The 19954-nt window shown below is 36.8% G+C and overlaps 1 protein-coding gene across 12 annotated transcripts in view; it reads right to left on the reverse strand.

Annotated features, from left to right (window-relative positions):
- ERC1 (ELKS/RAB6-interacting/CAST family member 1) overlaps positions 1–19954 on the reverse strand; it is a 496604-nt gene that overhangs the window by 154776 nt on the left and 321874 nt on the right. For all 12 annotated transcript variants that reach the window (XM_069094346.1, XM_069094345.1, XM_069094342.1 and 9 more), the window contains one exon: positions 10828–10972. In XM_069094346.1, the coding sequence (XP_068950447.1) occupies positions 10828–10972 (145 nt within the window). The remainder of the gene's footprint in view (positions 1–10827; positions 10973–19954) is intronic.

The following is a 19954-nucleotide window of genomic DNA, read 5'->3' on the forward strand; positions in this document are numbered from 1 at the left end:
CTAATTTGTTTCTCCAAGTTTTAATATCTCCTCTTTTGTGCTTACGGACATAAATTTCTCCCAAGGACTGTATTAGCATCCCAGAAATTCTGGTTTATCATTTCATCATTATAATGTGCTTTTACATATTTCTATGATTTGTTCTTTGACCCCCTCGTTATTTAGGATTTTGTTGTTAAGTCTACAGATTGGTCTGTGTCTTTTACCTATGGTCCTTGAACTGATTAATATTTTTATTGCACTACGATCTGACTTATTAACATTTGTTTGTAATATCTCTGTACTCTAATACATGGTCACTTTTTAAAATAAAGGTTCCTTGTGGTTTTGAGAAATATTCTTATTTGGCAGAAACCCCATTTAGAAAATATTTTAAATCTTTTGTCTCTATTTACTCTAGCAATTTGTTCAATTCTATATTTTCCCTTTTGTTGACTTTCATAACTGTTGAAAATTGGAAGAGGGTTGTTAAAGTCTCCTTTTATTGTTACATTATTCTCTAAGTCTTCTTAAAATTCAGTTAATTTTTCCTTTATGATTTTGCATACTTGTATGCTCTCTGGAGCATACAAGCTAAATATTATTATTGCTATATCTATGGTTCCTTTCAACAACTGCAGTTTTTAAAAATCTTTTTATGTTGTTAATTTTGTTTTTTCTTTATTAGATAGCACAATAGCAATTTCTGTTTTTTTGAATTCACCTGATGCAAACTAAATTTTGTTCCAGGATGTCATTTTTATTCTGTGTACACAACATTTTTGTAAAAGTGTATTGCTTGGAAGCAACAGATTGTAGGGATGTTGTTGGTTTTTTTTTTGTTTGTTTAGATTTAATATGTCACTTTTTTATTTAATTAGATTATTTAATCCATTCATGTTTAAAGTTATAAACGTTAGTTTTATGTTTTCCTATATTTGTCTCTAATAATTGTTTTCTTTCAAACTGAGCCTTTTTGTTCTTTTTCCTCTGTAAAGATAGCATGTTATCTCTTCACTTTTTTTTTTTTTTTTGCTTAATCTACCTTAAGGGAACCCTGTTCCCACAGCCAAATTCTCCTCACCCTGAACTCCCTCCCCCATTTGTCACCTCTTTCACTAATTTTTGAATTTTAATTATTATACTAATTCAGTTTTCTTTCTTCTATCTTTATATGCAATTCTTCTCCCTTTCCCCTAATTTAAGTAGTTAAGTAAAATCCCCTTTCTTCTCCTCCCCTTCAACTTTTTTGGTCTTGTTAGGCTTTAGCAAATTTTCTGCATCCTCTTGTGTCTCAGAATGTGTGATTGATTCATTACTCTATTCTCCATCCTGCCCAACATCATTCCTCTACCCCCCTGCCCCCAACCATCATTTGCTATGAATCTTTACTCTCAGTTCATGCTTTACCACCTTTCTGATGATCAGCAGGCCCCATGAGCTCTGATCCTGAGTGAGGATGCTGTCTATAGAGGCAAAAGACTCCTAACAAGTAGGCACCAAATTCTGGCAGATTACAGTCATTAAAATCCCAATGTCCTACTTACACAATACTTTCCTTCCCCACCACCCACAAGGGTTCTCCAACAGTGTTCCCTACCACCAGTGAATTGAGATTTTCTTTTTCTCTCAGTTAAGATCTTTCCCTTTACTACCTCACCTATTCTCACATATATAGCTCTTAAGAGAACACCAGAGTTATTTTTCCTTCATTTTTTACCAGTGACATGATTATAGTACATCACGAAATTCTTGTCTTCTTCCTTCCCTCTCTTTTTTATACACTCATACATTCTGCCCTTCAGACCCACAGAGAAATACTGATTCACCTGGAGGTGATGGGATGTAGTGAGTTTTAGTCCATGAAATTTCAGGTCTGTTATTCCAACCATTTGTTCAATTTATGGTCCACTTTCACCCTTTTCTCTTTATGTACTTTTAGGAAGAAATTTCTTAGTGGTTCTTGTAACTTTTAACCCCAGAGGTATTTTTCTATTTATGTTTTTTCCCCTTTTTTGGAAGAGGGGAATTTATTACTTGTACTTTCTTTGATTGTTGTCATTCTTGTGTTTCTATCACACGAGTTACTTGCAAAGCAAATAATTTGTTAGTGTCTGGCATTTTATTTATTTTAAAAATCTTTCAGGGGGTAGAAGCCAAAGCTTGGTGAGCTCCCGCTCCAATCACTTCCAATACATGTAAAAAAATGATGCTAAACAAACTTTAGAGCTACAGAACCCATAAAGTGACAGAGAGAAACAAATCTCCCGCTGAAGGCAGCCTGGCAGGCTGACGGGAAGGGGCTAGAGCATTGAACTGGGAAGCGAGCACAGTCTCAAGTGAGCCGCGCAGTTCTGGCACCAACTTGGCCCTGACCAGCGGTGGCCAGAGCAGACTTCAGGAGAGTGAATCACTAGCAGCTGTGGTGGTTTACAGACTTCTCACCCCATAAATACCAAAGACAAAGTAAAAGGTCAGTGTGGAACTCATTGGGACAGGTGGGGATCAGAAGAGCACAGTCTGGCCCCTGCCCCGGGGGTGAGAAGCAGCGGCTGCGCCCGTGGCTGCCTCAGAAGCTACTGGCCTGCAGATTGTAGGGGGACCAAGTGACCATTCGGAGAGTAATCGCTCTTTCTTTAACCCATTTGGATCTGGATCATGGTCTTGGGTGGTGGTTTTGGGGTGTGTGGCCAGTGAACCAGAGCTTGTGGGGGTTGTAGAGACTGCACTCTCCTAATAGCTCTGGCAGCTGCAAAACCCCCAGCTATTTGGGACAAAGCTTTCTTGATTCTGGAAGCAGAGTTCTACTGTGGCAAAGAGCTTAAAAGTCAAGTAATTGGCTGGTAACATGAGCAAGCAAAGGAAGCACAAACAGACCACAGAATCCTTTTTTGGGGACAAAAAGGATCAATACATGGAGCAGGATGAAGATAAAGAAGTCAGAACTCTTGCATGAAAAGCCTTCAAGAAAAATATTGAATTGGTTACAGGCCATGGAGGTAATAAGGATTTTGAAAATCAAGTAAGAGAAGTGGAGGAAAAACCGGGAAGAGAAATGAGAATAATGCAAGAAAAATCATGAAAAACAAGTCAACAGCCTGCTAAAGTAGATGCAAAAATACATTGAAGAAAATAACACCTTAAAAAAACAGACTAACTCAAATGGCAAAAGAGGCCCTAAAAGCCAGTGAGGAGAAGACTTAAAAAGCTGAATCTGCCAGATGGAAAAGGAATTTCAAAAACTCACTGAAGAGAATAACTCCTTCAAAATTGGATTGGAGGAACTGGAAGCTAATGACTTTATGAGAAATCAAGATACTATAAAATAGATCCAAACAAATGAAAAAATAGAAGGCAATGTGAAATATCTCACTGGAAAAACCACTGACCTGGAAAATAGAACCAGGAGAGATAATTTAAAAATTACTGGATTACCTGAAAGCCATGATCAAAAAAAAGAGCCAAGAAACCATCTTGCAACGAATTATCAACCAAAATTGCCTTGATATTCTAGAACCAGAGGGCAAAGTAGAAATTAAAGAATTCACCTCTTAAAAAAGATCCAAAAAAGAAAACTCCTAGGAATATTATAGCCAAATTCCAGAGTTCTCAGGTCAAGGAGAAAATACTGCAAGCAGTCAGGAAGAAACAATTTGAGTACTGTGGAAGCACAGTCAGGATAACACAAGACCTAGCAGCTTCTACATTACAGGATCGAAGGGCTTGGAATATGATATTCTGCAAGTCAAAGCAGCGAGGACTAAAACCAAGAATCACCTACCCAGCAAAACTGAGTATAATGCTACAGGGGAAAATGGTAATTCAATGAAAGAGAGGATTTTCAAGCATTCTTGATGAAAAAACCAGAGCTGAACAGAAAATTTGACTTTCAAATACAAGAAGCAAGAGAGACATGAGAAGGTAAACAGGAAAAAGAAATAATAAGGAACTTACTAAAGTTGAACTATTTACATTCCTACATGGAAAAACGATAACTGTAATTCATAAGACTTTTCCAAGTATGAGGATAGTTGAAAGAAATATATATGTATTCATATATACGTATGTATAGGCAGGTGTATGTGTATATAAATATATATGTGAGTGTGGGCATATGTATCATGTATACAGACAGAGGGCACAGGATGAGGTGAATATGAAGGGATGATATTTAAAAACTAAAATTAAGAGGCAAGAGAGGAATTTATTGGGAGGAGAAAGGAGGAGATAGATTAGGGCAAAATATCTCATATAAAAGAGGCAAGAGAAAACTGTTACAACGGAGGGTAAGAAAAGGAAGGTGGAAGGGAATGGAACAACCTTATTCTCATTGAATTTGGCTTAAGGAGGGAATAAAAAACACACCCAATTGGGTATCTTACCCTACAGGAAAATAGGGGGGTAGGGGATAAGAGGAGGGATGATAGAAGGGAGGGCAGATTCAGGGAGAGGGTAGTTAGAAGCAAACATTTTTGAAAAGGGATAGGGTTAAAGGAGAAAATAGAATAAGTGGGGGACAGGACAGGATGGAGGGAAATATAATTAAATCTTTCACAATATAACTACTTTGTAAATGATTTGGGTAACTATACATGTACAACCTATACTGAATTGCTTATCTTCCCAGTGGTGGTGGGTAAGGAGAGAAGAAGGGAAAAAATCTGGAACTCAAAGTTTTAAAAACAAATGTTTAAAAAAATTGTTTTTTATATGCAACTGGGAAATAAGATATACAGGCACTGGGGTATATAAATCCATCTTGCCCTACTAGAAAGTTAGGGGGGTGATGGGGGGAGGATATAAGAGAGAACAGATTGGAGGAAGGGGTATTCAGTAAGCTTGCTATTTTGCATTGGGGGGTAGGGGAAAGATGGGGAGAAAAAATCATAACTCAGAATCTTGTGGAAATGAATGGTGAAAACTACAAATAAATAAATTTTTAAAAAATAAGAAAAAAATCTTTCAAATGATTATCCTTTGTTGATCAATCACATTTTAAAACTTAGGTTTAGGTTCAACTTTTCAGGATAATTGATGCTTTGGCTCAACTTTTGTCACTTTGGGTTGTATCTTGTTACTTTGCTTTTCCAAACACATTATTCCATTCCCTTATGTGGTTTTTGTTGGGTACAGATTAGCCCTGTGCCATTTGAATTTCTTTTCCTTGATATTTGAAGGTCTTCTGGTCACTTCCAGAACTTGCTCTTAGTCATTCAAACTTTTAACATTAACCAATATGTGTTTTGGAGTTTGTAGAATAGGTTTTTAATATCTTTTTCCTCTGGAAGAGAACTTTGTATCCTTTTAATGGATACTTTCTTTTCTATGTTGGGAAATTCTGGGTAATTTTCTTATATTATTTCGTGCATTATAAAAGTCAAGTTTAAAAATTTTTTAATTTTTATTTTTTTACTTTTCTTCTGGAAGATGTATCTTTAAGTGGTCTCTATGCATCCCTTATTTGATTTCAATGTATTTTTCCTGTATACAGATTCTTTCTTTTTTTTTCCTTTTTTTTTTTAAAGCAGTCGGGGTTAAGTAACTTGCTCAAGGTTACATGGCCAGTTATTTCTGGGTGTGGTGCTAAGTATCAGAGCCCAGATTCGATCCCCAGGTCATCCCGACACTGGAGCCGGTGCTCTTACTTGCTGAGCCACCTGGCCGCCCCTGGATTATTTCTTTTAATGTTGCAGTTTTTTGCTTGTCTTCTTTCAGAATGTCCTTAACTTTTGTGGTTTTGCATTTACCACCAGTCTTTCTTCTCTTGTGTTTCTTTAGAGGCAATCAAGTTTTTCTATTCTGTCAGCTTTTTGTGGGCAGGTCATAAATTCTACTGTCACAATTCTTGTTTCTCTCTTGAACTAAATGGAAACATCCTGCTAAGATACCAAGTTCTTTTCAAAATGCACAGGGTCCTCTACCTCCTCAGGTGCTGATTCATTTTCATTGAAATATTTATACAAAGATGTTTGGACTTATTAAGATGTCTTAAATGGTATCATCTCTTCTCTTATTAATGTCTTCCCTGTTGATTTATCTACTCGTGCCCAAAGTTTTTAAGTTACTTTTTTTTCTTCCTGAGATCTTTAAAGAAAATTTCAGTCATTTCTTGAAACCTTTCAATCTCCTATTGCTCACTTTCTGTATCCTCTTTGATGGTGGATTCCTCCAAAGGCTGGACCTCAAAACTGTCTCAGCCTCCTCACGCTGGGGATTCACTTTTTGTCAGCCATGGTGCCTGCCTCCTGTGATAGTAGTAGGTCCCACTGGACGGCAAACGCTTCAGTCCTCATGGAGACCTACTCCCCTCATATTCTGTCTTCTGCCCAAATACACACACACACACACACACACACACACACACACACACAATATACTCTATTCTTAATTTCTTTGGTTGAGCAGTACAGCTGTTGCCTCAGAGAACTCTTCTGCTTTCCTACACCTTTACCTCCTCTAAACCAGGTAAAGGAATGAGGGGTGGGGTGAAGAAATGGGTTTGCTGCTTACTGTCACAGAATAGTGTCATGGGGGCAGGGCCAGTGTGTGATGGCAGAGGCTGTATTAGCAGGAAAAGAATTTGCTAAGTGGATTCCACAGCATAAGTCCAGCCCTGCATGAGTCTAGGGAAGAGGGTGGTGGGTAAGCATGACAAGTATTAGCCTTTTTTGATGTTAGTTAATCATGCTGTTATTTCTAAAGGGTTCTTGATATCTAAGTCTGTGGAGAAAGCTGTAATTATTTTACCTCTTGTGTATTATTATTTTACAGCATTGTGAGAGGTCATGAGAATTACAGAAAAAGGTCATTTAGTCTTCTATCCTTTTGGTCATTTGACCTTTTTCTCATAAAAATTCCAGATTTTGGAGCAGAAAGGAACCCTAGAGGTCATTTAGCCTAACACTTCATTTTACAGTCAAGGAAACTATGTCCCACTGAGGATAAGTCACTTGTAAAGTCACAGGAATATTAAATGACAGAGACAGGACACAGAACTCAGATCCTCTGACTCTTTGTTGGAATGGAAGGCTCACTTGGCAGAAGTCAGGATGTAACCACAAATAACTGATGTTAATTTCAAAGGCAATTTCAAAACCCTTTTTAAAAAGTAAAATGAAATAAAATAAAGGGGAGCTTTTTTTTAGATTGAGAAACAAACCCACCTTTTAACAAAAATTTTTTGCTGCTCATTAAAAAACAAGACTTTCAAGCTGTAGCAATACTATATGAAAATTATAAAAATCTTTACTTGAATAGGGAAAAACTGCTCGGAAAGAGATTACCTTGTGAAAGATTGTGTCACTGAATAGATTACATTAATGCCATAAAGAATTCTCTCTAGCTTTATTTAATTCCACTGCTGGTGCTGGCTTGACAAGCACAGCAGGCTATGACTTATAATCTGAACATACTGGTTGGCACGCACCACAGCACATCTGGACTTTGTTAGACAACCTTTAGCTTTGTTTTCTTGTATTGGCCCTCCCTCTCTCTGAAAAAGCCTCCCCAATGACTTCTTTGCCATGAATGAGTCAGAGAGACAAACTACCCTGGTGAGGGGAAGGAAGGGAAGGAATAAATTGGGACCACATTAGATAATGATTCCCACTTTTTAAATCCCTTCCCCACCTCCACCTCATGATGGCAGTAGCCCCACATGAATGCCAACAACCAATCAAGATTCGGTTGTTCCATTTAATGGAAAGTCTACTCCAAGTTAATTCTGTGTTAGAATTCTGCAAGGAAATGGTCTCTAGATTGAGGCACATTCTTGCAATTCAAGTCTAGGAGCTTTAAATTAAAACAACATTGATGCCATATCCTCTTTCCAAAAGGCCTCTCCTTCATCCAAGCTTTAAATACATGCTCTTAGAGAAATTAAAGAACCAAAATGTCTTTGGCAGAACTCTCCTTCCTTTGCTCTCATATAAATCCAGATGTATTGTGAGTGGGTAGGATTGTGAAACCATGCATGGTAGAGAGGGAAAAAAAAAAGGACAATCTGGAGGAATCATCACAGTTTTTCTCAGAAATGCTCTATCTTCCTCCTTAAATGGACAATATTGTAGGATTTTGGGACATTCACATGTAGTAGGAATACATGAATTTAGAATTTACTGACAATTACCATATAATTAAATTTAGAATTTTGTGTGTAAATTGATTTGTTTCCTATCCAACTACAAAGTTCTTCTAGAAATCTTTTCTTCTTTCAAACTTCTCAATTACTCTCAAGGATATCACCTTCCAGTAACTCAGGTTCATGACATAGTAGTCATCTTTGACTCTTTACCCTCTCACTCCCTATATTTAATCTGTTTTCAATTCCTGCTGATTTTACTTTCATCACATATCTGGGATATGGCTTTTGACTCCTCTGACACTGTCACTTCTTTAATGCAGGGCCTTATTTCTTCATGCCTGTACTACTACAATATCCTGAAGTGAAGTCTCTCCCCATTCTGGTCCGCCTTACAGTCACGTGTCAAACTGATCTTCCTAATTCACAGATCTGACATTTTACCCCCACCAATCCCAATCAATAAATTTCTCTGGCTTCTTACCACCATCAGAACCAAATATTAAATACTCTGTTTGGCACTTAAAATTCTTTGTAACCTGGCCTAATCCTACCTTTCCGGTTTTATTACAATTTACAAACCCCCATGTACTCTGCAATATTTTGACAGGAACCTCCTTGAAGCTCTTTATCTAAGTTACTCCATCTCCCAACTCCGGGCATTTTCATTGGCTATTCCTCACACCTGGAATGTGCTACATCTTTATCTCTACCTCCTGTCTTGCAAGTTCCAGTTAAAATCCCATCTTCTCCAAGAAACCTTTCTTGATCTTCCTTAATGCCAGTATTTTCCCTCTGAGATCTTCTCCAGTATGTCCTGTATTTATACAAACATATATCCTATGTTTGTCCATAGGTGTCTGCATGTTGTCTCCACCGTGAGGCCGTGAGTTTTTTGAGAGCTAGGACTGTCTTTGGCATTTATTTGGCACAATACCTAGTACATAGTAGGTGCTTAATAAATATTTGTTGACTACTGGTTTGACATTACATACAAGAGTAGTTCAACTGTTATGCCTTGCTCTTACTTCATGAGAGCAACCTCCTTTCCTAGTCATCTTATTTTTTTTTGCTTTATAATGTCTTTTGTTCTTTATACCACAGTCACTTTCTGCAACTTGATTATCACCTCCCTCACCCATCAGAATTTACCTTCTTAGCAAAGAAAAACAGTGAAGCAAAATAGATACAAATAGGAAGCATATAATGACACTTTAAACTGCCCCCTAAAAACTAACAGAAATGCATAGCAAAAGAAATAGGCTTGATGTTTGTTGCACAACTTCCTAAACACTGATAGTTCTACTTTTTGCTAGAGATAATTTTATGATACTGAAATTTTCCTTGTACTTAAATGAGTCCTATGTGTTGTATTTGCCATTTTGTGGAAAAGGGACATCTTTGAGGACTCTTTTGGGCAAAGGTTATAGAATCATAAAGTAAATTTTTGAGCATATTTAATACTAGTCTGCAAAAAGGAAAAAAATAAATTTATATTGCAAACGTTCCATATATATTTAGGTAAATGTTAAATATTACACTGAAAAACACAACTATTTGATCACTGGTGCCCCCCTCCCCCTCCCCAATGGAAGAGAAAAAACTCCTCTGGAAAATGCTTTATGGCTCTGTCTAAATGCTTCAGGTGGAATGACACAGCCAACAAGAAAAAAAGTAACACAATTAGAAAAGGGTAGGGAATAACGAGAAAGAAGAGGACAGAGTACAAAGTGATGGTAGGAGAATGGTCTAAGGAGTGAACAAAACCAAAGGTGATCTAAGTTCTAACATTGTCCTTTAAAAAGAGTATCTTTTGGCCCTCTGATGCTTGCAGGTGAAAGGCTCTAGACAAACACTGGGCACAAACTTTTGGAAGGGATGGTGTTAGAGTTCGGTTAAATACTGCACATCCCTTTACCATTCCAGGATCTACCTAATCCTCAAGAACTATAAATCCTTTTACAATAAAGTCCTGTTCATGCTGAATTGCTGGACGTGGATCTTAATCTTTTTTTGTGTCTTGGACCTTTTCTGACAGTCCAATAACGATTTTGGACTACTTTGCAGAATAATGTTTTAAAATTCATAAAATAAAATACATAGGCTTACAAAGGCAGTCAATTATATTGGAATTCAGTGCAAAATATTATTGAAAAAAAGTTTATGGACCCCAGGTTAAGAGCCTTTGTTCTATAGTAAAAAGATAGGAGACCACCTTTTTTTTCCTCCTTAATCCAGCAGTAGCATAAAATGTATTGAGGTAGATACCTGGGATTTGTGGCCATGCTTCTCTAGAAAACTATATATCAGGTCCAGAGAAAAGAGATCTGTAATACAGATGAGCTCATTTACTTAGAAAGGGCAAGTTGGCATATGAGATTAGAAATGAACAAAGACAATATATGACACTTGAAATCAAAGGTAGGGGAGGGAGGGAAGGAGGGAGGAATGAAGGAAGGAAGGGAGGGAGGGAGGGAGAAAGGAAGGAAGGAAGGAAGGAAGGAAGGAAGGAAAGAAGAAAATATTTTGTGGTGAAATGTAGACAGAGCTCTAGAAGGTCCTTCCTAACTTGGTTCCCACTATCTCTTTAATAATCTTACCTGCTGATGGGGTGGTTAGGTGGTGCAGTGAATAGAGCACCAGCCCTGGAGTCAGGAGGACCTGAGTTCAAATCCAGCCTCAGACACTTAACACTTACTAGCTGTGTGACCTTAGGCAAGTCACTTAACCCCAACTGCCCTGTCTTTCCCCCTCCAAAAAAATCATACCTGCTGTTTCAGTTGCTGCACCAGACGATCCTTCTCACGTTTCAAAGCTGCTACCTCATCTTGGGTCTTCTTCTTGGAGGAGGAAAGCTCCAGAAGAGCTATGTTGGCATCTTTTTCACTGATGGCAGCAAGGAGAGCTTCCTGCCTGCAAAACAAAGTACAGAGGCTATTAATATTTTGAACAGCACAATTTTTTGCCCCCCCAAATCAATGTATCATTTGCAATGTTTGCAAAACTGTCATTTGAATGTGCTGGCCCTATTTTGCATCATATGCTAATCAAAATTTGTTCTGGATAAGTTAATCTCTATGAATCTGTGTTCCCAACACATATGCACTTACCAGTCACAGAAGTATGGAGTTTATTTCTAAGTGACCAAAGTAGTCTTCCTAGTATACAAAAAAAAGATCATGCTGCTTACTGCTCAAAACATCAATGGTTTTTTACTGCCTACCACATAGAGATCAAATTCCTTAGGTAGGCATTCAAGGTGCTCTACAATCTGCCTTCATCTATAAATTAAAATACTCTGCCTATGTCTATTATAGTCTGTCATAGAGATTTATTTGACGAACAATTATATAATACTTATTTGTATAATATATTTATTTATATATAACATGACTACCAAGTAGTCATTAAGGTTCTCCTCAAAAACCTCCCAAAAGGGGGAATCCACCACCTTCTAATGTAGCCAACTCTACTTCTAGACAACTCTCTCACAATTTTTTCCTGACACAAAGCTTAAATAAGCCTCAAGCACCTTCTAGAACTAATTAGATGGGGGAACTTCTCCTTTATCTTAGAAAACCTTAAAAATTTTTCTTGTTCACATGTTCTAACATGTATTATTTTTTATGTACATATCTTATTTCTTCCTATATCTACCTCACAAATTGTAAGCATCTTGAAGTCAGCACCTTTATTTTATTTTTTTCCTCTCCCCCAGTACTTAGTACTTTGCATATGTTAGGATTTAAATGAAATCATCTTTTCAAATAAAGTTGATATTTCTGTTTAAAAATATAAAGAACTAGCTTTCCTAACATACTTAAATGGTTAACAAAAACACATTATACCACAGATATAATGTCATAGAAATGATGTTTATGCATGCAAAGTAAACAATAGACCAGAAACAGACTCTCTTCCAAAAAATCTACTGCTGCTAGGTCTCATGCTCTAGATTATAATATTAATAACCACACAATTACCATCTTGGGCAAATAATATTAGAGGCGTGTTTTGGGCTGTAAAGATGAGTCTTGGTTATGATGAACTAAAGAATGTTATTCCATTTTCTAGGGTAATGTAATATCTGAAATGTCTGTAATGGATAAACTCATTTGTATTGAATTACACAGAAGCAGATAAAGATAACACATTGATGACATTAAGGCAGGTGTAGGGAACCTGCAACCTAAAAGCCAAATGTGGGCTTCTAGATCCTTGGGTATGACCTTTTGACTGAGTTCAAGCTATTTTTTTGGGGGTGGGGGATTTAAAAACTTTGAATTCCAGATTCTTTCCCTTCTTCCTTCATCACCTGCCCTTACTGGGAAGATAAGCAATTCAATCTAGGTTGTACATGCATAGTTACACAAAACATTCCATAATGGATATATTGTGAAAGACTGACTACATTTCCCTCCATGCTATCCCGCCACCCACTTGTTCTATTTTCTACTTTGACCCTGTCCCTTTTCAAAAGTGTGTGCTTCTAACTAACCTCCCCCCAAATCTGTCCTCCCTTCCATCATCCCGCCTCTTATCCCCTTCCCCCTACTTTCCTGTAGGGTAAGACATCCAATTTAGTGTGTATATTATTCCCTCCTTAAGCCAAATTCAATGAGAGTAAGGTTGACCCATTCCCTCTTGCCTCCCTGTTCTTCCCCTCTATTGTAAGTGTTTTTTCTTGCCTCTTTTATATGAGATAATTTATCCTATTCTGTTTCTCCTTAACTCCTCTCATTATATTTGTCTCTCACCTCTTAATTTTATAAAATATCAACCCTTCCTATTCAACTGATCCTGTGCCCTCTCTCTATGTATATCTGTACACATATATAGACACTCACATATGTATTCACACACATATACCCTCGTATATAGACATATATGTATGTATACATACATTTATATTCCCTTCAACTATGCTCATACTGAGAAAAATTCCATGTTGCAATTATTGTTTTTCCATGTAGGAATGTAAATAATTCAACTTTGATAAGTTCCTTATGATTTCTTTTCCCTGTTTACCTTCTCATACTTCTCTTGCTTCTTGTATCTGAATGTCAAATTTTCTATTCAGCTCTGGTTTTTTCATCAAGAATGCTTGAAAGTCCTCTATTTTATTGAATGACCATATTTTCCCCTGAAACATGATACTCAGTTTTTCTGGGTAGGTGACTCTTGGTTTTAATCTCAGCTCCTTTGACCTCTAGGAATATCATATTCCAAGCTCTTTGATCCCTCAATGCAGAAGCTGCCAGGTCCCGTGTTATCCTGATTGTGTTTCCACAATATTCAAATTGTGTCTTCTTGGCTGCTTGTAATATTTTCTCCTTGATCTGGGAACTCTAGAACTGGGCTATAATATTCCTAGGAATTTTCTTTTTGGGATCTTTTTCAAGAGGTGATTGGTGGATTCTTTCAATCTCCTTTGCCCTCTGGTTCTAAAACATCAGGGCAATTTTCCTTGAGAATTTCTTGAAGGATAATTTCTAGGTTCTTATTTTTTATGATGGCTGTCAGGTAGTCCAATAATTTTTAAATGATCTCTCCTGGATATATTTCCCAGGTCAGTGGTTTTCCCAACGAGATATTTCACATTGCCTTCTATTTTTTCATTTGTTTGGATCTGTTTTATGGTCTTTTTTTTTTTTAATTTTTAAGCAATCAGGGTTAAGTAACTTGCTCAAGGTTACACGGCCAGTTATTTCTGGGTGTGGTTTTAAGTATCTGACCCCAGATTTGATGCCCAGGTCATCCCAACATTGGAGCCAGTGCTCTTAGTTGCTGAGCCACCTGGCCACCCCTAAGCAATTGGGGTTAAGTAACTTGCTCAAGGTTACATGGCCAGGTGTTTCTTGGTGGGTGCTAAGTATCTGAGCCCAGATTTGATCCCCAGGTCATCCTGACACTGGAGCCGGTGCTCTTACTTGCTGTGCTACCTGGCCGCCCCCTGTTTGATAGTGTCTTGATTTCTCATAAAGTCACTAGCTTCCATTTGCTCCAATCTAATTCTGAAGGAATTATTCTCTTCAGCGAGCTCTTGAAATTCTTTTTCCATCTGGAAAATTCGTTTTATGTCATTCTTCTCCTCATTGGCTTTTGTCATTTGAGTTAGTCTGTTTTTTAAGCTGTTATTTATTTCAGTCAGGTTGTTGACTCTCTTTTTATGATTTTCTTGTATCATTCTCATTTCTCTTCCCATTTTTTCCTCCAGTTTTCTTACTTGGTTTTCAAAATTCTTCTTGAGCTCCTCTATGGCCTGTAACCAGTTCACCTTTTTCTTGGAAGTTCTGACTTCATTCTCTTCCTCCCATTCCATGCTTTGATCCTTTTTGTCCCCAAATAAGGAATCTAAAGTTGGATTGCTCTGCTTCCCTCATTTGCTCATGTTGCCACTCAATTACTTGACTTTTGAGCTTTTTGTCACAGTAGAATTCTGCTACCAGACAGGGGAGCTTTGTCCCAAATTGCTGGGGTTTTCACAGCTGCTGGAGCTTTTAGTTGGGTACCCTCTCTGAAACCTCCAAGGCTTTGGCACCTGGTAACACACCCTAGGACCTCCACCTAAGATGGCAATCTTGATTCAAGCAGGTTAAAGCAAGAGAAATTACTCCTCAGAATGGTTGCTTGGCCCCCTGTGATCTGTAGGCCAGGAGCTCTGAAGCAGCCACGCTGCCACACGGCTGCAACACCTCCACCACTTCTTCCTTTCTCGCCCTGTGGGCAGAGGCTGGATCACAGGCTTGGTCTCCCTGTTCCCTCAAAGTCCACATTGACCTTTTACTTTGTCTTTAGCATTGATGGATTGATAATTCTGGAAACTGCCACAGATGCTGGCAATCCACTCTCCTGAGGTCAGTTCCAGTCGCTGCTGGTTGGGGCCACCCTGAGGCTAAAACAAAGGGCTCATGCGGGGCTGGGCTTGGCTGCCAGCATACCGCGATGGACCATTCCTGCCGGCCTGCCAGGCTGCCTTTAGCAGGATATTTGTTTCTCTTTGTCATTTTGTGGGTTCTGTAGTCCTAAAGTTTGTTTAGAGTCTTATTTTATAGGTATTTGAAGGGGTTACTGGGGGAGCTTACAGAGTTTTCTTGCTTCTATGCCACCACCTTGGCTTTGCCCCCTGAGTTCAAGTTTTACAGAACAAATCCTTTTATTAAAGGGATTTGTTCTATGAAGCTTGGAGTCAATCAAAGAGCCGCACTTGAGGACCTAGAGGGCTACATGTGGCCAGTTCCCCACCCTGTATTAAGGTCTTAATCATATGACCTTATCGTATGACCTAATTGTAAGAAAATTATAGATGGTGAAGACATTAATGGGAAGCCCACAAGAGGGTCTCTTGTCTTCAATATAAAAGATGTTATATATCCTTTTACAATAAAGTCCTCTTTATGCCTGATGTTGCTGGACGTGAATATTAATCTTTTTTGTGTCCTGGACCTTTTCTGACAGTCCAGTGATGCCTTTGAAATACTTTTCATAAAAATTGATCTTTGATCAATAATCTGAAATAAATAAGAATTACCAATTCTTTCAAGCTCAAAGCATAATTTAACTGAGAAAATAAAGTGATACCTTTAGAGTAGGAAATGTAGACCATAAACTAATAGATTTAGGTGTAACTGGGCTTGAAAGGTTTAATTAGATTAAATCTTTTGGCAAAATTAACCATGTTATCTAATTATCTCTACCCACAAATCTGATTCCAGTGAAAGCATTCTGCAGCTGCTTGAGTAAACATGTAGTGTTGTACCAAGGTCCCAGGTAATCTCCAAAACTCATGTGGAAAAGTGCAAGAAAAAATTGTAATCAAGAGGTAAACAGAAGTTAGAAAAATATTATTTCTTCTTGAGTTATTAACACTAATCTTTCCTTCATTGATACAAATTCAAATCAAATAAAATGAGCATTTCCATATACAAAGTAGAAAAGAAAAGAGAATTTGGACATGATTGTCTATGAAACTGAGTCTCTGTCACATAAAGGATTTTCCTTTTAAGAAATTCAACATGCAACAACTTTCAAAGGATCTGGCTAATTTGTGTTTCTTTCTGACTTTCCTTCTGGTATCTTCTGTGCATTTAAAAAATACTTAAAGACCAGGAAATCCTATCATTAGTTCCCCTTTCCCAAAATCCCTGTAATATAAATAGTCTGGCAAAACAAAATTCTACCTTGAGCATGTCAAAAATGTATGTCTCATTATGCACCCTGAATCTACTTCTCTGTCTGGAAGTAGCTAGTACCATCATCAGTCCTTTGCAGTCATGGTTGGTCATTGTATTGATTAGAGTTATTAAGACTTTTAGAGTTTTTGTATTTACAACATTGTTGCATAAATTGTTGTCTTGGTTCTGCTCACTTTAAATTATATTAGTTCTTACAAGATTCCCATGGTTTTTCTGAAACTGTACCTTTCATCATTCCTAGTGGACAATAACATTCTATTCTACTCATATTTCATAGTTTAACAATTCTTGAGTTAATCAGCACCCCTTTATTTTTTAAAATTTTATTTTTTCAAAAATTAAATTATTTATTTTTAGTTTTCAACATTCACTTCCATAAGTTTTAAATTTTCTTCCTCTCCCTCCCCAAGGTGGCTTGCAATCTCATATGGGTTCTACACATATATTCCTATTAAACACATTTTTGTTTTGTTTTGCTTTTTGGAGGGAAAAGGCATGGCAATTGGGGTTAAGTGACTTGCCCAAGGTCACAAGGCTACGAAGTGTTATTTGTCTGAGGCCGGATTTGAACTCAGGTCCTCCTGACTTCAGGGTGGGTGCTCTATTTACTGTGCCACCTAGCCGCCCCTGTTAAACACATTTTCACATTAGTCATGTTGTATAGAAGAATTATAATGAATAGGAAAAACCATAAGAAAGGAAAAAAACCCAACAAAATAAAACAAAACAAAAAAATAGTCTGCTTCATTCTTCATTCTGATTCCATAGTTCTTTCTCTGGATGTGGATGGCATTTTCCATCATGTGTCCTTTGGAATTGTTTTAGGTCCTTGCATTGCTGAGAAGGGCTAAGTCTATAAAAATCAGTCCTTGTACACTATGACCGTTACTGTGGACAATGTTCTCCTGGTTCTACTCCCCTTACTCAGCATCCGTTCATATGAGACTTTCCAGGTTTCTCTGAAATCTGCCTGTTCATCATTTCTTATAGCAAAACAGTGTTGCATTCCATTCATATACCACAACTTGTTTATTCATTCCCCAATTGATGGGCATCCCCTCAATTTCTAGTTCTTGGCAAAAGAGCTGCCATAGATATTTTTGTATATGTGGGTCCTTTTCTCGTTTTTATTGTCTCTTTGGGATACAGACCTAGAGGTGGTATTGCTGGGTCAGAGGGTATGCACAATTTTATAGCCCTTTGGACATAGTTCCAAATGAGCATTCCTTCATTTTACAGTTCTTTTCTACCGCAAAAAAAGAGCTGCTATAAATTTGTTTTTGGGAATATGGGTCCTTTCCCTCTTTCTCTGAGGTAAAGGCCTAGTAGTATTATCATTAGGTTGAAGGGTATGCAGTTTAGTGACTTTTGGTGAGCAGTGAAAATTTGCTTCCCAGAATGGGTGAATCTATTCACAGCTCTACCAACACTGCATCATTGTACCTGTTATCCCACACTCCTCCAATAATTTTAATTTTTCTTTTTTAGTCATCCTGGCCAATCTGATGCATGGGAGGTGGAACCCTAAGTTGTTTTAACTTGCTTTTTTCAAATTATCAGTAAATCTGGAGCATTTTTTCATAAAGTCATCAATTCTTGGATTTCTTTTCCTGAAACTTTCATGATCATATCTTTCAACTGATTATCTACTGGGAAATGACTCTTGTTTATTGTATATTAATCAGTTCCTTACAGATCTTAGAAAAGAGACCTTTCTCAGAGTAACTTCCTGAAAAATTTTCCCCAGTTATCTGTATTCTTCTAATTTTAACTGTATTACTTTTGTGAAAAACTTTTAAATTTTATGTAATTAAAATGATCAATTTTATCTTTTGTCATTCTCATAATACTGTGGCCACAAACTTCTCCCTTATAGTGGTGAAAGCATTTCTTTCTTTGCTCTCCTAAATTCATTATTATGTGACTTTTTGTATCTATGCCACTTATGCATTTAGCATTCATTGTGGTATATGGTTTAAGACGTTCTAAATCTAATTTCTGTCAGACTGTTTTCCAGTTTTCCCAGCTGTTTTTGTCAAATAATGAGCCCTTGCTGCAGTAGCTGGGGTCTTTGGGTTTATTTAACACTGTTATTATGTTTGTTTCTGTTTGCTGTGTATCTAATCTGCTCCACTGATCAACATCTCTTATTTTTTTCCAGTACTAAATTGTTTCAATGGTTATTGCATTGCAGCATTCATTTCTGGTACTGCTAGCCAACCTTAACTCCCTATTTTTTTCATTGTTTCTCTTGAGAATCTTGACCTTTTAGTTAATCTTCATACTATGAAACTGATTCCTAGTGGCTTGTGAAGATTTTTTATGGTCCAGATTGAAAAAGGAAGCAAGACTCAATAAAGAAGAAAACAGAAGATACTAGCAAAATGGCCAGAACTGAAATGAATAGATTTAAAGATATTCTTTAATAGTAAAATTTTAAAGTCATCATTAAGAAGATGAATTTTGGAAAAAAAAAGATGAATTTGGCTCTATGAAAACTAGAAATCTATCCTAAACTTCTGAACTAAGAAAGTGCTGAATTTTTAAAAAGCACTGTTCAAGTTGAAATTTGCTTCTGTTTTTTGTTAAGATAATTATGCTTCAACAGTAGTCACGTAGAAGTTTTCTAAACCACAAACTGGATGACTACTGTTAGAATATAATGACAAGAGATATTTGGTAACTTTCAGGGCTCTCAGGAATCAATTCCAAAGTTGCTGAAAAAAAGAAGGATACTTCAAATGCTTAAGAAAAATCAGGGACAATTATTACTACCTATACTCCCCAAATATGATAAAGAAAAATAACTAACAAATATGCTTACTTTCCCATTTCTCCAAAATCTATATGAGAATAATCTACCCATATTTTGACAATATTTTTGATTAAGTATGGAATAGGAATAGGCAAGCATTTGTATATCATATTCTACAGTAGGTCACATCATTATAGGAAGATAACTGGCTGGAAAGATACACAGTGTCTTGTTGTGCTATTTGTTAACTATAAAAAAATTTGATTTGGTAGAATAAAATGTCAACTTAAAGATTTTCTTCTAATAAGCTGTCTCTTAAATATTAGTTAAAATGAAATAAGATATGGAACAGACTAGACAAGTAAAAGTCAAAAGCAACTGAAAATAATAACCCAGGCAGAAAGTGATTCAAACTAGGGCTGAGCAAAAGAATGGAAGGCATCTGGCAAGTCTGTTGCCCACTACCCAGTTCAAGATCACAAATCCAGGGTAGAGAGGAGCAGACATAAGTATGGGTCCCAACTGTGTAGTAAACTAATCTGAATTACAAAAAAGAAAGAAAGAAAGAAATCCAAAGTAGAAGTATTAACAACGAAAAAGCAGAATTGACAACCAATGAAGAAAAAAACAAAAGCAATTATTAGGAGCTATTTTGCCCAATTATATCACAATAAAACTGACAATGTAAATGAAATGATATTCTATTTACAAAAAAAAATAATTGCCCAGATTGACAGAACAGAAAATAAAATATTTAAATAACCCTATCTTAAAAAGAAATGTCATAAATAAATTCCTAAAGAAAAAAAAATAATCCAGGACCAAGTGAATTAACAAGTGAATTCAAACATTTAAAGAACAATTAATTTGAATACTACATCAAATAAGTAAAGAAGGAGACTCGACAAATTCCTCCTATAACACAAATATGGTTTTAAGTACCTA

The sequence above is a fragment of the Petaurus breviceps genome, unplaced genomic scaffold (assembly GCF_028583685.1).
Source record: "Petaurus breviceps papuanus isolate PSGF00001 unplaced genomic scaffold, PetGlider_PUasm1.0 216, whole genome shotgun sequence".
Taxonomy (NCBI): domain Eukaryota; kingdom Metazoa; phylum Chordata; class Mammalia; order Diprotodontia; family Petauridae; genus Petaurus; species Petaurus breviceps.